Source organism: Mesoplodon densirostris, chromosome 2 (genome assembly GCF_025265405.1).
Source record: "Mesoplodon densirostris isolate mMesDen1 chromosome 2, mMesDen1 primary haplotype, whole genome shotgun sequence".
In the NCBI taxonomy this organism is placed as follows: domain Eukaryota; kingdom Metazoa; phylum Chordata; class Mammalia; order Artiodactyla; family Ziphiidae; genus Mesoplodon; species Mesoplodon densirostris.
In genome coordinates this window covers 9,735,319-9,753,311 of record NC_082662.1, presented here as the reverse complement: position 1 = coordinate 9,753,311, position 17,993 = coordinate 9,735,319, and the positions used below count along the sequence as shown (strand labels likewise).

The window sequence follows — 17,993 nt, the reverse complement described above, 5'->3', positions numbered from 1 at the left end:
AGAGCGCTTGCACACACAGTATCACAGGTTACACGAATACTCATAAATGAATCCAGTCTCCATCAGGTGTCAGTGCACGACAGAAGGGCTCCTGAGGGCTTTAGTTTTGGCCCATCCTGAGCCCAGGTACGTCAGTATTCTCTGATACATTAAAATTTGGAAAACTGGACCCATGCCTGAGAATGAGACTCAGTTATGAACCAGGACAGACTTTGAGAACTTATGAGCAGTGACCTGGATGCCCCTACTTCCTGTTGGACTTTCTCCATCTTGGGGTCACTTTGATGACCAGATTCCAAGGACAGACCAATCATAAGTAAACAACAAGGCCAGACGCTGAAAATGCGGGAGCACAAGTTGCTTACAAAAAGGATGCAGCAGCAACAGCCAGTACATGTGCCCAGAGCTGCCATCCGTGGACTCCCGGTTCCACACACCTCCCTCCTCTGTGTTTTCTGGACTATTTATTCTAGCATTGTGGACAGGGCTAAGAAGTACTAACTTGATACTAGTTTGGGAAATACGTTTTGAGATTTGCTGTTTCACACCACACACATCCACTCTTGGTGCAAAATGGCTTCTGTCAAGGGTTTTTGGGTTTTTTTTTTTTTAAACACTGATTTCTTGGCCATCAGCTAAAAGAAACTGTGAACATTCAAGTAGCTCTGTGATGACTGGGCGTGTGGGAAGTGGTCCGTTTATAAGGGGTTCTATGTAGGCCATCCTCACATACTCCCCCGTGTGACCTAGCCTGTCACCCTAGGGGCACTTTAGTTTCCCCAAGGGGAAGTCAGAGGGAGGGCTGAAGCAGTGACAGTGCAGACTTGGCCACAGAGTCCACACCGCAGGGGATGAGATGTAACCGACCTGAACGGTGCTAAGCCCGCTGGGCTAAGGCTGGGCCCAGGGCTGCTCAGGGATAGTTTAGGTACACACTGCCTCACATTCACCTACTGCCTTTTTATTTTTAGAAAACGGTATCAAGAGCTCATATGTCCTGCCTGGGCTTTCTTCGTCCCAGTGCCCAGCTTCCTCCTGGTGGCGGGGCCAGCCTAAGGGAGCCGCCTCTGTGCCGTTCCTCCAGGGAGTCACCCCTCAGCCACGCAGACATGACCAGGGCAAGGCTGACCCTCACTCCCTTTGAAGTGGGAAGACTGACCTGAGGAGGGGATGAAAAGCTGTTTGCAGGAGGCCACAAAGCCAAGTAGCGTCAGGGCTGGAATCAGGGTTCTGGTCTCACGCTTCACAATCCTGCTCTCTTGCCAAGAGGCCACGCTCTCCAGCACCCAAAGGGAACATCCAGATAGGTTCTTTTGATCACAGAGACGCGAGTCAAGGAGGAACTGATCCTACACTGACATCATTGAAAGAATGTGAGCTGCTGGCCCTTCAACACGATAAATCAGAATGATGTTCCGGGCCACTCTGTCAGCTCCACCATTGCATTTTGGGAATAAGAATTAAAACCTCATGAATCCTGTCCCCAAACTTAAAAAACAAAACAAAACAAAACAAAACCCCTGTCGTATATTAGACTTCAGTAAAAGTGTCTTAAAAATCTGTCACTAGAGTACTCTGTATTTAGCACATGGTCGACATAAGTCTACGTCCCAAATGCACTGTCCAGCCTGGGCACTGCCTATTCCCCCATGAGCCACCTCCTTGCCCAGTGACACTCAGAATTTCCTAAAGGAGCTAAATTTCTGGAAATAGGACAAATGGGAAAGTGCTTTTTGAAATGAATTATGAAATGAGCATTTATCATCTAGAGAAAGCTCATTTTCAAAGGCTCCTTATAATATCCAAAGTCATCTCCTACCTTCATTATGCAGAAAGTATGAACAAATGGGTGCGTGGCGAAAGCAGTGCTTTAAAGAGCCCATCACGTCCAGCCAGAGATGAAAGAGTCTAAATCCCTTTAAACTCTAGTCCTGAACCCAAGAACACTTCTATTTTTTGGAGCAGACATAGGGGACCCCGACCTACATGATAACACTGTTGTGGGACCGTCCTGGTAGGAGTCAGACAGATAAGCCCCCCACAGTTCCAAAAGCCCCACTGAAGGGGGATCTGACTCTACAGTTCAAAACCCTTCAACAATACTAAACAGTGGACTGTCATGCGTCTGGAAAATATAACCGTTTTTGAAGAATGCTTTCCAAACCACGTAATGCTTTTAAAGCTGTTTATCAGAAGAGCTGGGTGAGCAACAGTGGCCTGAAACAGTGTGTCAGCTATCACAGGGTCGCATGCCCCATCCGAATTTCCGTAAGCACTCTATCATTCTCGGCTGTCCTACCCTTGGCAGACAACAGATGCCAATGTTTGGAGACATTCGCTACATAACTTTTACCCGACAAACCTGGCTCCAGGACAGATTTCCATGTCATGTGGGGCTTTTGGCTGAACTCTGCTCGAACCCAGAGGCATATCATTTACAGCAGACACTAACAATAGTTTGGGATCACCTGCTCTTCACAAGCGGGTTCAGAGCAAGTTCGTGGCCTCTGCACACCTTTTCCAGTGGGGTTCTCATACACCAAGTCTGAGAGCCCAGGTGAGTTCCTCCACCCAGAATTCTAACTACGTAACAAGCACAGGTTTGTAGGCCTGAATTTAACCATTTTGTGTGAAGAAAGAGAATGGGAAAGACAAAAACGCAGCAAGGCACATGAATTTCTCATCTTAGCACTATAGCAAGTGGTTGGCAAGTTTTCAGGGACCGGCTATAAGTAAGAGGTAAAGATACAATCCCTGTTTTACTTACGCTCAACATCCCATATTCAGAGAGAATACTGACACAGATGCCATTTCTGGAGCCCTAATTACACGCCACATGTCAGGCTAAGTGCTTTATATACATTATGTCACCTACTCCATATAACCACCCACTGAGGTAGGCATTATTATTCCTATTCCACATGAGTCAAAGGAATCTCACCTTGGAGACGTTAAGGGGGAAAAACTTGCTCTGGGCCACAGCTAAGAAATAGCAGTGAGATGACTCACACCCAGGGCTGCCCTCTGACCTCGTGTTACAGACGTGGGAACCAAGCAGTGCTCCGGGAGCCCCTTCCTGATCCTTGCAAATGCTCGGTTTCTTTTCACACTGGCTTCCACAGCGCTCCTTCCCGCTTCTTCTCCAGAACTGGGGAAGACCTGTGACTTTATGTTCTTTCCACGTCTCTTTCTGAAACAAGGGCTTCTCTTTGAAGAAAGACCTCTTGCCCTTGGCGTGTCAAGATAAGAAAGCTTTCAGCAACTTTCCCTTGGAAACTACAAAACACCCATCAGCACCCAGGATCTAAGTACAGTTGCTCACCAGCTGCCGGGCCCCTCTGAATAGCTTTTATGGTTCAGCGAGGGGTGGGGACAGGGCCATGTCACTACTGTGGGGTGTGCTATTTCTTTCATGTTCCCAGGATCTGACAAGAGCCTTCCACAACCTGTTTCTTTACAACACACGGAATGAGAGATTAAAGACCAATACCAGACGTAAAGCCGGGGTTGGGACTAGCAACGACCTCTCTCCAGATGCGTTCTAAATCTTCCTGGGAAAGAAGGGCCGCTGACCGCCTAAGCAGATGTTGTTCAAAAGTTGTCATGGCGATTAAATGAGATAATACATGTAAAGTACACAGGACATAGTAAACATTCATAGTAAAGGTTTAAAAATGTTGGCAATATTATTATTTATTAATACCACGAAACTCCAAAGAATGTTTTAGCAGAAACAATGTATATGGATTTCAGGAAAACCACATTAATTCTGAGCTACTAGCTGGATGTGGAGGAGAAACGACATCAAGAAAAGATGAATGAATTAATGAAAAATCTAAATTATAGAACTTCTGATTAAATATGACAGATTGAGTCCAGAGACCCCTCTAAAGCGAAAGCAAAGGGATACAGGTGGCACGGATCCAAAAGGATAAAGAGAAGGTGTCAACAATATTTTAGAAGCTGAAGAGCAGATGGACAAGTGGTGCTGAGATGTAAGCCTGAGGGAGTAGCAGCCACAAAGCAGTGAGCTAATTAGTAGGTTAACTGCTAAATTTCAGAAAGACGGAGGCACCGAAGAGCTCTGAGGGCCTGGGGCATCAGGGAGGAACAGGGAGGCCTGTCTGCGAGGTGGTGAAAACAGGAAGACTGGGTGAAAGTCTGTATAAGAAGCAGTGAGACCTGTAGGGCCCTCTCCCACCCGCAGCCCAGCCTGCTCCTCCTCCACAGAAGATGAGCATCTACAGGTCCCCCCAACCTGATCCTTCACGGCAAGGCCCCGGGCCCCACACAGGGAGCCCTCAATCTGCTGACCGGTGCCTCATCTTAAAATAGGAGAACAGCTAGTCAAGAATCATCAAACATCTGGGAACTGTCTCTATTCGTGAAAGAAAAAGACCAAAACAAACAAATAGGAGAGGACTTCCCTGGCGGCGCAGTGGTTAAGAATCCGCCTGCCAATGCAGGGGACACAGGTTCGAGCCCTGGTCCAGGAAGATCCCACATGCCGCAGAGCAACTAAGCCCGTGCGCCACAACTACTGAGCCCGCAAGCCCTGAGCCACAACTACTGAGCCCACGTGCCACAACTACTGAGCCCACGTGCCTAGAGCCCGTGCTCCACAACAAGAGAAGCCACCGCAATGAGAAGCCCACGTACCGCAACGAAGAGTAGCCCCCACGTGGCAATGAAGACCCAACGCAGCCAAAAATAAACAAACAAGCAAACAAACAAACAGGAGAAGGAAACTCAGGAGAGAACAAGGGTGCTCGCTCTACAGAGGAGCTAGAGAGCAGGCCATCCGGATAGGAGCAGGGGCAGCTAGGGGAAGGCACTCTAAGGAAAACCATGTAACTGATAAATTAATTACTAAATACATTTTTAAGCATATACAGGAGAGTGTATAGATGTATTAGTAAGAGGCAGATACAAAAAAATCTTTTAAAAAGGAGTTACTAACCTCAGAGTAAAAAAAGCTGAAAGCAGACAAGAGTTTGAGGATAAATTGGGAATGTGTGTATATAACTAAGCAAACAATAATAAAAGTGGTTACTGACTCTAGGGGGAAAAAACAAACTACAAAGTTAAACCAAAAGGGAAACATAATCCTAGTAACCTACATGGCTTCACTGGGAATATTATTTACATAGCCGTAATAATGTAAAAATGGAATTATTGACTTACCCGAAAATGATGGTGTAACTACAGTATACTGAAAAGTGGGGCGTGAAGGGGGCGGGGGACATGTGTGGACAGCAGTAGGAAGTCAAATGACATCAAGAAACGGGCACTACGGTCACTTTTTTTCTTTTAGAAACACAGAGGAAAACGCCTCCAATTGAAGAAACAGCCAGAAATGCTGGAGGTGGCTGCCTGCAGGGGAGAGGGGAAGAGGTGGGGTGGGGCAGTTGGCTGCTGGGTTTTGAGTTCACACACGTAGGAGTCTTTGACTTCTGAAAGTGCGGGCATGCAGGGACTCTGAGAAAATAAACTTCAATTTGAAAAGACAAAAAGATAATGAGTTATAATGAGATCATTAAGGTCAACATGATAGATTTTTTTAAAAGCACTGCTCTTACTAACTGCAGGCACTGAAGAATATTCAGTAAATAGGTTTAAGGTGGAAAGAATAATTGAAAAATCAAGAGATAATTATCCAACTGTAAACAATCAGTAAAATGATAATGATTTGTTTTGAAAGGGCTGTGACAGACCTAATGATGTGGGAAAAGTGCCTGTAACTACCAAATATACACCAACACACACCACCCCATATACACCACCGACATACAAATGCAGTTTTGGTGTTTTTAAGAACAAACAGCAAGTCAAATCACCAATAAAGGGGTACTTCAAGAAAGCCATAGGCAACTTGCTTCAATGGACGTGTAAGAGTAATTCAAGAATATTAACCCACAAACAGCTTGATGATTTCTCAAGAATCTGGAAGATTCCTCACAGCAGTCTGTCCTGAAGGATTTAACTCTTTTGGGTACTTAATACCTATTACATGCCTGGAATACAGTAGGAGGTCAATGCTTCACCACCTGATGAACTTCTACTGTCAATTCGCCTACACGTGAAACCAGAGAGCTCACTAAGCAATCAGGTCTGAATATCACAAACTCATTAACTGAATTAATGGGGCCCCTCAATAGTTCAAACGAAAACATAAAAACTCTCTGAGGTTCGCATCTTTTCACTAGGGGTATGAAGGCACTCGCACATGGTAATCTGGCCTCCTGATGCCCTGGCAGGTGGGCAGGTGCCAGTCTCGCTACCCTAACTGTGCTCCTGGAGTAGCTCGGTAAAGTCCAGGGGAACGAAGAGCCCTGTCCTCTGTTCATCCTGGAAGTATTCAGTGAGGTTACACTGGATTCAACCGGTCCCAAGACACCAGGGTGAGCCAGGATTCCTGTGACCCATCCTCCTCATAATGAGAGGTGAAGTTCTGCTCTGACTCTCCTTTGAAGTTTTCAGCAGTCCCTGGGTTTTATGATACAGCTTGGGTCACCCCTGCCATTGTCTACGTTTGAAGTATGTTTGGGGAAAATCTACTAGGAGCTGTCTCTGGTGTGAACACAGAAGAACTGCCTCATAAAAACTGCTTTCCACAAGGAGTTCAAAGGAGCTTATCTAAATATTGTAGGTTTATCCTGCTCACCAACTTTGCTAGGGTGGAAAACTGAGTTTTTGCCAAGTACCGTCTGACAGAGATATGCCTTCTCGATTTCCTGAACAAGCTCAGGGCACTGCTAACACAACCGAGTGGCCTTTTGACAAGATGGACCTTTGCACTTTGAAGTCATCTGCTGTGCACTTACCATGCTGCTGAAGTTAAAATTTATTGGGATAGTAGGTTAAGGTGAAGGACTAAATTAGGTAAATTATTGTGAGAGGTCTTTCTGATGTGTGATAAAATCTTTCCAACTGTTCCTTCAAGAAACCCAGTAAAAGTCAGGAGCAAACCAGGAGGGCTGACAATCGTTGGCACAAAGCCAAACTGAAGCATCACATTACAGCGGCTCCTACAGTTTGATCCGCATTAATCCACCATTGCCGATACGTGCTATTTATCAGCAGGATGATGGATCATCACCACAGTTTCAAATAGACTAGCTTGTCAAGGAAATTAACCAGGTAGAGAGGTATATTAACCGGTGGTATATTCATGGAGTCCCAGGAGGGTGTGAAGAACGGCAGTGTTTTACATTTCTGCAAATCTCTTTAAGTCGTACTTAATCGAAAACAGCTGCATTCTCTTATCTGCTTCTACAGCCAACCTGTTGTAATATCACACATTGTGTACGTAGCTCCTGGAAAACTCTGCCGTACATTCATTAGAGAATATTATGATAAAAATAGTTGTTTATTCATCTATATATCGACATATGAATGGATGTATAAATATATAAAGATAGGGTTGACCTTATAGATCCCTGGAAGGTTTGGGGGTTCCCCAGGGGTCCTTAGACCCTATTTTGAGAACCTTTGTCCTAAAAGGTCCCATATGTATAAATCTTGTGCTAACTGGAAATCAGTTTCCTCTGCGTATTAAAGTAAATCCACTAAGGATACAGGTGAGTAAAGTAACACTGTTAACCTGATTTGAGTTACATAAGCCCAATATAATAAAACTTTCTTTTAGGGTAGACTGTGATTAAAATGTTTTACTAGTTCAATCTCATTTCCCAACCCCATTTGACAAATTAGTGAGAAACTTAGCAAAGGTCTGTCTCTGAGAGGCAGTCTGGCAAAAGAGTGCTAGATAAAGGTATCGGGGCAAGGAAACTCAGGGTTAATAATACCCAAACCTACCTTTTCTTCCACCAAAGATTACAAGCCTTCACTTGTAAAACAATACTACAGTCTTCAATTCTCTGCTAGCCCATATGTCCTCTATCGATCTCAGAATTCTCTTACTGGCTAAAGCTCTCTGGGAGCAGGGGATAGGAACTCAGACCTGAATCCTTTCTTTAAGGGAGATTCCAATTTCATCCTGGGCCAAGAGGGATGATTCTGTAAGGGAAAACATTTGAAAGACATAGGATTGCCATCAAAATCTAAGAATAAGTAAACCTAATGCCTTTGCAGAGGAATTCCACCAACAGTTAAATGGCTTTTCATTCTTCTCTAATACAGAGAATATAAATTTTTCTCAGGAAGAAATACACTCCTGTTTCTCTTGAAGTTCAAAGCAAAAATCTCAAATGCATACCTTATGTATGTAAGATTGGGTGTCATTCCAGGGTTTTAAAAATCAAGTCACTGAACAAGGAAGGGACTACAGGTACAAGGGCTAGACCGACTAGTTAATGTTTAAATGGAAGAAATCAAAATCAGAAAGCAATCACACTTCCCATTCTATTTTCTTTGAGCAAAGACCTGCTAGTTGGGATAGCAGGACTGTACCTCAAAGATGTACATGCCTGAATTCAATTTATTTTTACTTTTGGAAGCAGGGTAGTGCCGTTTCCATGAAGTCAGTCATCTCTGCAAGCCAAAAATGGCAAAAAATAGATGCTCTCCTTTCTAGAAACGATAATAATGTACCATGACCAAAAAAGTGGTTTTTTTCCCTAACAGATAATCTTGCATAAAAATGAGTCATGGGATTTCAGAAATGGAAAGGCTTTTCTCAAATATGTGTGTGCAGGAACACACACACTTTTTTTTTTCCATCAACAGATTTGAGCTTTCCATAAGTTATAATGAGAATGGCATCGTCTGGAGCCTTTGAGTGAAAGGGGAATACAGTATTTAGAGTTCAGCAAGAGGGAAGAAGTCTGTCTTAGAAAATAAGATTTCTCTGCTTGTGTTCCTGTGAGAGAAATTTTAACTTATAAGGCATGAAGGACTGTTAAGATGTTTCTTAGAAATGTCTTATCCTGTAACTTCATCAGCTTAATTTCAGACCCGAGTGAGACATCGTATATCATTAGCACAGCTCTGAATGTTGTTTCTTCTTCTGGGTTTGCTCAGGAGGAGTGAGAGAAGGATCCATCTACCTTCAAGCATTCTTGGGAAAGGCCTGGTGTGGCAAGATCGGGAAGTGAGAACACAGGGCTCTCACCTCACACCCAGGGGTGAGAAGAAGACAGACAGAGGGGCTGTCCCTAGAGCCACAGGGCCACTTTTGGATAACAGGAGAGATATGAACAGTCCCTTCCCTTCAGCCGGATGCAAAAGTACTTTTTGAGTTTCACTGAAATCGCGTTCCTTCCCATGATAAAACTGACATGTCAACATGGCCCCAGCAGATGGTTACCAAGCCAGCAGACAGATATGCCCGAAGATGAGAAACAGAGCCTCAGGGTCCAACCTGTACTAGGCTCTTGCTTTTCACCCACACCAACAACCACGGCTTTCTATCGATGCTGTGAGGGTCTACAGAACTCGTCTGGAAGGGGTATCTTGTACTTCTTAAATGAGCAGGAGGCAATAGCTACAGGATGACGTGGTGTATCTTTCTGAATGCTTAGTTTTACTGGGTAGCGATTTAAAACATTACCCTATTAAAACAAGCATGGGATAAGCCGTAAAGTTCATTTACAGTTTTAAGATGAAGCAGAAACTTTCCAGGACATGTTGGACTGCCTCTGCCTCGAGATCCATGGGGCGTCGGTCCACCGTGCTGTGCCTCAGAAGGAAACGCTGGTGGAAAGAACGGAGAGCTCTGGTATAGCCTAACAAACATTTAAATGTGTATTCGATTTTTACCTTTGGGAGTTCCCTAAAGGCTCAATTCAAGCCAATGCTGCTTGATGTGTTATGTATGATACCAAGAAGGGCAAACGGCTGCTCTCAGAGCAGTGTTGCCAGACGAGACTGGAAGGGCAGGAGAAGCCTTCTCGAAATGCCCTTTGCTGATTTTCTTCTCACCTGTCCAACCTGACAGCATTCAGGCTCGGATGACCTTTCATCCTGGAGAGTCATGGGTAAGATGCAAACACTAACAAAAAGGGTTTTTCCCGAAAAAAATCCATTTCCATTGCACATCTAAGAGGCCATTAGTGGAAAGTCTCTAACAGATTTTGGATGGTGTCTTGGGAGTATGTGCACTGAAGAAGTCAAATATGCCCACCGTAAATCTTTTCTGTGAAACCAACCAAATGGTGACTCAAAAGCTCTCAGAGCAACTGGAGTTTACATCTACGTGCACAATACCAGGGTCCCGGGATTCCAGAACATTATCGGAGTCCTGATGCTATGTTCTTAAACCATGATCTATCATTATCCTTCAGATTCCCCCTTCCTCCTTATCTAACTTAAATAATGAGATAAGCCCCCACACTCCTGAGCTTTGTTAAATTAGTTTAAATATTTCATGTTCTGCCAACTCCCTCTTCTCCCCCCCGTTCTGGGTCTTGACGAAAAAGGTGAAGAAATATTTTGGAGGAAACCCCAGGGGCCCAGCTTCATAAATCTTCATCTGCTACTTTCTCGAAACGTCACGCGACCCCAAGGGTACGACATATGGTACTCAGAGAAATAAACAAGCAAATAAATAGCTCAGGGTCAGACCTTTCTTTCTTTTCCATGGTGTTTTTGCTGCTCTGAGGCTTTCTACCCAAGTATCTTTTTAAACGCTACCAGCAAATACCACCACACACACAGAGAATTGGACGTGCAGCCCAGCGGGTGCCCTGCTTTGGCCTGGTCTCCTGAAGGGTGGCAGGCTTGTCTACATGACTTCAATGGCACCACAAGTGTGGCTGCATCGGTGCCATTTTCATAAACTTTACTTGGGAACAGACAAATGTGGCTCAACACACGGAGACGAGAAGATGCAACCTGAGCCAGCAGAACGTTGCCTTGGAAAAGGCTTCTTCCTTCAGTTCCAAACCACACATACTTGTACAGTTAACAAATGCAGCAGGGGATACGGGTCCACAGCATTCATGTTGAGGCCAAAGGCTCTGCTGTCCTCCACCCTCTCCTCTCCCCCACCCCCACCTGCCTTCCCAAGAACTGTTAGATTGCATGGAAATTTCAGGGAAAAGGTAGGTGGCTGTCTTCTTGGAACTCCTGCACACTCCAACAAGGAGAGGAACTTGGAAGTATTTTAATCTAAAAGAACTCAAGTTCGGGGGGGGGGGTTCCCTATAAATAAAATCGTGTTCAAATAAACACAAAAAGGAGCCAATATTTCCTGTAAGGCCACTTTTCAGATGGATTACTGGAAGGAATAGCCTTCCACAGTTTTATGGCTTACTTTGCTATCATCTGCTTAAAATTTGGGTCAGTTAAAACATAGATGCTAAGATCGAAGCCCTCACTTGGATGAAATATTACAAAGGAAGCAGAAAGTCTCATTCCAAGAGCGGACTCAGAGGCAGAGCCCTTGGACTCCTGGGTTCTATCGCTGGCTCAGTCCCTGGGCTCAGGTCAGCCCTCGGTCAGAACCTCACTTCTAATCCCTTCAAATCATTACTTAGTCCCTGTTGTCTAAACAGTGGGGAAAAACCCTGAGTAACACCCCTGGATCCTGTTCAATCAACAGGGATGGTTGGAGATGGTTATAACTCACTTCCAAGAAATCAGGGTGATTTATCCCTTGGTAGAGCTAGTACGTTCCTAAGAGATCACAGTGTCATCAGAACAAACCCTTAAGGCACTGCAACATTTCTCCACCTGCAAAAAATCTCTCTGCTCCTTTAATGTGACTTCAAAAATAATATCACCCAGCATTTTATAGTTCTTTATAGCATCCACATTAAAATAACTCTGGTTGGGCTTCAAACCTCTGAGAGATAGAATAAATAAACAGGTATATTTATCCCTGTTCATAGAGGAAGAAACAGAGGCTTCGAAAGGCTAGGAGGCTTGACCAAGGGCCCAAAGCTCACAGGTGAGGGGGCTGGGGCCGAGGGCTATGGCTTTCAGGGTCAAGTGCTCTTTTCTCTCTAGTGCTTGTCTCCTCGTTAATAAGCCTACTTTTGGATCTAGACGAATGGACTAAGGGAAATTGGTTAAAGAGTTTCCGAAGAATCTGTAGTGCCTTTTCAGTGCAATGAAGGGTAAAGGGCCAAGCTTCTCTGAGGCCCTCAGTTCACAGGTCTAGCACGTGGTAACTGCAGCCTTGGCTCTCCCACTACTGGCTCCTCCAGGGACAGAGAGGACAGGCAGCAGCTTAATGCCCCCCGCTCTGAGCTTCTGTGTCTGTAGGCCCACGGCTAGCTGGCTGCCCCTCACCCATCACTAGAGCTTTTGTTTCTAGGAGGAGTGGGTGACTATAAGACAGCCGTTCTGGGCACTTGAATTAGACTGCCCAACTGCTGGTCGCTTTGAGACAAGCTGCATAGCTTCTCTGCACCCCTTTACCTGGAAGGTGATTCTTTCTTCTCTTCACCTGGCCAAGTCATACTTCTAACTTCAGGCTTCATCTCAAATATCACTTCCCTAGAAAAGCCTTCCTTGACCCCACTGACCCCACGTTAGCAAACCTTCTACTTCTTGCCTTCTCTAATTATACAGTCTCACAGCACTCTGTAAATCTCCTGTGTCATTTATTGCAAGTTTAGCAAACTATTATTTATATGATTATTTGTTTTATGTGTGTTGCCCCGCTTGACTGGAAGTCCTTTGAGACTAGGGATAGCCTTGCTTTCTGTTATATTCCCAACCCTGAGTTCTTAGGCAATTTTCAATCAATATTTACTCATTAAAAAATGAATGAGTGACAGATATACACGGACTGACACTAAACAGAACCTCCTACAGCAAAGCCAGACAACTGGTAAAAATGACACCACCACCTTTCTGCAGCAACCATCTTGCGCCCTAAAAAATATGCAAAACTTTATCAAGATTTCCAGACTGACAGTGTACAAAATGCAAGTGATTTCTTTCTGGTCAACGTCATTCGAGTTTACAGCGCAAAATAATAATATTTCTCAATTTAACACATGTACCTCAGACCCTTTTGGAAACAACTCACTCAGTCCCTTGACCACTCTTGGATTTTAAGGATGAGGATGGATCTTCTGGAATTCTTAGGGGCCTTCCGCTTTACTCACGCTTCATTAGGTCTTACTGTCCTAACAAAATACCTGCGGCAGACTTCTTGGGCTTTGAGCAGACATGGAAAAACTAACTGGAAATACTTTTGAAGGCTCCCTCCTGCCCCTCTTCCCAACTCCATAAATGCTTCAAAATGTACTCAAGGATTATTTCAGCTCTGTGTCTGAGAAGAGGATGTAAAATTAACTAAAGTAAACTCTACAGATCCTTTTTTAAAAAAGCAGCTGCTTCCAGATGGAAGACACTCTGGCAGAACATATTACGTGGTCCCAGTCTACAATCTTAAGCATTTCCCCTACTGCAGTAATGTGTCATCAGTAAGGTTTCCTGGTGACAGAAAATGGATTCATTTTAATTGGGGACGATTTCACTTCAAATCCTATTTGAGGGAGAGATAGGGTGTGGACATGGCCCAGGCCCTAGGCGTTCTAAAAGGGGACACTGATTCACTCAGGGAATATCCATTAACCAGGCAGCAGCGAAATCCTTCTGGGCTTAAGTGGAGTCCAGCTTGGCTGGGAACTGTAACATTCATTATACCCTTTGTTGATAAGATCCCCAATTAGTCACTCTGAAAAAGGGAGGCTAAAATAGGCCACTAACACAAACAGCGAAGTTAAAGTTGTTGGATTCTATGAGATTTGGAGCCATATGGGCTGCCACTGATTTCCTGTCTCAGCTGGTATCAAGGCAAGACAGCATCCCACAGAAGAACTGCCAACTTCCTTGGGGAGTTTCTTTATGAGGTTGGGGAACTGGCTGGCACTTTCAAGTGGAAGGAGAGCTAAGAAGGGACAGACCCATGTGGTGAACCGCAGTTGCAGGGATTCTCAAACCACGCCATGGGGCCTCGGAGCAAGACACAGCCTATGGCCTGAGAGTATTCTCTCTCTCTTTTTTTTTTTTTTTGCGGTACGCGGGCCTCTCACTGTTGTGGCCTCTCCCATTGTGGAGTACAGGCTCCGGACGTGCAGGCTCAGCGGCCATGGCTCACAGGCCCAGCCACTCCACGGCACGTGGGATCCTCCCAGACCAGGGCACGAACCCACGTCCCCTGCATCGGCAGGCGGACTCCCAACCACTGTGCCACCAGGGAAGCCCCTGAGAGTATTCTTAATGGGCATGTAGGGGTCTAGTTCGTTTGGTGAACAGGGGACGTGTGTAAGGATCCAATCGTATTTCTGACTCCTCTAATGAAAAAAAACATCACACACACACACACACATATCCAGTACATGTAGATATAGATACAGATATAAATATAGATCTGGAAAAACTCATGCCAGATTTTTGTGCCTCATTTTCATGCCTCTATATTAGGCAGGTCAGAAATTTTAGTTACATGTATTCAAATTTTTAAAAATCACATCATTAAGGCAGAAAAAGTATAGCATTCAACACATCAGTATGGCTCAGGAAAGGCAGCAGACTCAGGCTGGAAACTGCACGAGCCACTCCTCCGACCACCACTGACCTGGGGCCACTAAGTGTGGCTGTGTCTCTCACCGCCTGGGCTGTTTCTGATGCAAAGTCCAGGGCGCCTGCCACTGGCTTGGTTACAGTGCCAACAAGCCCCTTCCCAAGGCCAGATATGAAACCGCTGACACCCCCTTCTGTTTTCACGCCTTCCACCGTTGAGGTGATAACACTGGTCAGTCCACCAATGATACCTAACAGAAAAGACAAGGGCTATTGTAAGCTGGCCAAGGACAAAAGCAAAAGCATTTAAAGACAAACCCCTCAATTCCATGCACCTGGCAAGGTAAACTTAGGGGCATAATGTCAATCTCTTGATAGGCCACAGGCAGGCCAACTCAAGATGGGGAGGCGGCAGACTTGCCTGCCGAGTTTAGAGTCAGAGAACATACGTTACGTATTGGTCAGAAGTAAAGCGCGTTTCACGTTTAAAAGAATCAAAGAAAAGCTAAGAGGTTAACAGTGACTACTTTTTAATTCCAGAGCTTGAATAGCATATGGGCAATCAGGAGAGGGTGCAGACGCAGGATTAAATCGACAGACTAGCAAACAGGGCCCTTGGGGAAAGTTGGGATCCCATAAAACATAAGGTGGAGAGATGACTAAATATAAATCCTCAGTTTTCAAAGAATACTGTGTGACTGGCAAACACCACCAAATGTCTGAAATGGGGTAAAGCTACTGCACACTTTGCTGAAACAGGTGCAGGCGATCAGAGTAAAGGGTGAAGCCTTGATGAAGGGCACCCCCAAAGCTGCCAAAGTCAGCAGGGATCCTCAAGGCAGCCCGTTCAAAAGACCAACCTAAGTCAAGAAGACATTCCCAACACTTTGAAAGTTGACAACAGTGACCTTAAAGAGCCTCAGAAGTGGCCAGAAGTTGGCAAAGGCTGGAGAGGACACAGGCATTGCAGGGAAGAAGCACTTCCAGGATTTGTGCCAGGGACACTCACAGGGTGTTTACCCTTTGACAGTGGGGGTATGAGGACTCTCTAGACGCTTCAGCTCTAGTGAGACAGATTGGTAAAGGAAATTCCCTGGGTGAGAATGTACTAACAATTCACAACATTTCTTTTGCATCCTGGGTCCATTTGCTCCAGCGAGGCAATATGCCTTTCCCAAACTTTTTTTTTTTTGCGGTACGCGGGCCTCTCACTGTTGTGGCCTCTCCCATTGCGGAGCACAGGCTCCGGACGCTCAGGCCCAGCGGCCATGGCTCACGGGCCCAGCCGCTCCACGGCATGTGGGATCTTCCCGGACCGGGGCACGAACCGGTGTCCCCTGCATCGGCAGGCGGATTCTTAACCACTGCGCCACCAGGGAAGCCCTGCCTTTCCCAAACTTTTGAACAAAGCTCATGACAGAGACAGAACATTACTAAACCTGGGTCAAGCAGGGCCTACAGGGAGAATGGAGCAAGACTCCCAGTTTTTAAACCAAGGAGATTCAATTGCTTCTGGTTCTTGTTATCTTTTAAGGGTTTTTTTTCATCCTGAAGGAAGGATCTCTCTCTAGGATACTGCTTTCGGGTCCTCCTTGGATGAGGCCACTGGTTCTTGGTCTTAGAATGGCCTAACTGGCTCCTGGAGGTGTTGTACATATTATCTGAAGGATCCTTGGTTGGAAGGGATTTTACAACCTTGAGCCAATCACTCATTTTCTTGGCACACTGGTATGTCCATCTAAAAAGTGAGGACAGCCATGCTTTCTCTCTGTATCACAAGGATGCTGGACAGATAAAGACAAGTACACATAGCAGAGCACTTTATACTCATTAAAAAAAAAAAACAGGGCTTCCCTGGTGGCGCAGTGGTTGAGAGTCCGCCTGCCTATGCAGGGGGCACGGGTTCGTGCCCCAGTCTCCTTGGGGGCTGCTCGCTTTCCAGCTGGGCAGGCTGAGGAAAAGCAGAGGCATTTTGATCCAGTCCTCACCATTAGGAAACCTGATAAACAAAAACTAAGAAAAACATGATGTTCTATTATGTCTATTCCTTCTCTTTTCCTCCAAATGCAGACAATCAAGACTTGATTAACCTTGATATAACTTCTGATAGCTTCAGACTACTCCTAAGAATCTGGTACCAACAGTTCAGTTGACAACCACTACTAAGCATGAGCTATACGCCAGGCATCACGTGAGGCTCTGCCCAAGTACAAACATGACGAGAGGCGGTCTTTATGCTCTCCCGGCCCTCGCAGCCCATCAGGAAAGCAAGACACACAGAGCTAGCTACATACACAACCCAGACTGCCTTGTGTGCTCAAATCATCATCGATTCTAACTGCGGACGGTGGAGCTGGGCAAACGTCATCTGAGTTGGGACTTGCAGGTGGAGTAGGATTACGAGAGGCAAGGAAGTGAGGCAGAGAAGGGGAGGGCAGAAGAAACATGAGTGATCAAGGACCTGGAGGCACGTCTGGGGAGCAGGACATGGCTCTGGGTGGCTGAAATATAGTGTGGCTGGGGGACAGTGGAGGGAAGAGCTGGCTGGGTTTACTTTCCTAGGGGCCTTCAACGCCATGCTGAGAAGTTGTTGATGCAACAAAAGGCAAATGAGTCAGACTGAAACATTAAAAACCAGAATTCAGACAAATTCAGAGACTTAACAGGCTCATGCCATCTCCGACATCTCTTGGGCACAAGGATTTATAACCCCTGTGAAGGTGCATTTATACAAGACTCAGAAACGTCTGGGCCACAAACTTGGCAGCCAGTTTCACATTTTGCCTTCTCTGGAAGGAATAATCCGTAAGCAGAAGGCAAGTCTGGAAGCAGCAGTCCTATATTCTAAAAAGGAGTTCCGATCTTTACACCTTAGGACCCTTCGGGGACAGAAGCCAGAGAACAGGAAGGAACTGCAGTGTGGCACAACATTTTGAAAATGAATGAAGAGTTCTCACGGGCTGTAACATTTCAACCCAGGGAGGACAGGACAAGAGAGCCTGGAGGGCTTTCTGGCACACCCAGGTACCAAGCTAGGGGTTCCTCTTGCGATTGGATGGGCAAGAGGCACCTCCGAGGAACTGGGGCAGAAGAGCCGCTCTTCTGCGGCCGGATATCCCGTGACTCACCGTGAGCCAGGCCGTGGATGCCAGCTACAAGGTGTTCGCCGCTCGTGGCCGCGTGGTATCTGATGTACTCCCGCTCCGACTGATGGCGATTGTCCATCGTCTTCCCTAAGCCATCGGACAGCGTCCCCGCAAACTGGAATGAACACAGAACAGAAGGAAAAGACTCTTTACTGTTTTAATTATTTTAAATAAATACCTTCCCTTGCTCTTAGCCGGGAGTCAGTAAATACTGAATGAGAGAGAGATTCATTGCTGAATTACATACACTGTGTGTCCCGGAAGAGTGGTTTTCAAGCACTGGACGCAAAACGAATTGTGGGACGTTTACACAGGTGGACACAAGGCTTGCAAACAACTACTAAAAGTCCATAAGGACATTTACCTTTCACAGTCCTATTGCAAACTTACTGAAAAATTAAAGGT

General features: G+C 45.6%; 1 protein-coding gene across 4 annotated transcripts in view; it reads right to left on the bottom strand.

The window, feature by feature from the left end:
• Positions 1 to 17,993, bottom strand: part of VPS13D (vacuolar protein sorting 13 homolog D) — a 247,335-nt gene that overhangs the window by 36,891 nt on the left and 192,451 nt on the right. For all 4 annotated transcript variants that reach the window (XM_060088995.1, XM_060088992.1, XM_060088993.1 and 1 more), the window contains 2 exons: positions 17,571 to 17,703; positions 14,498 to 14,693 (listed from right to left, as the gene is read on the bottom strand). In XM_060088995.1, coding sequence (XP_059944978.1) covers positions 14,498 to 14,693; positions 17,571 to 17,703 — 329 coding nt within the window. The remainder of the gene's footprint in view (positions 1 to 14,497; positions 14,694 to 17,570; positions 17,704 to 17,993) is intronic.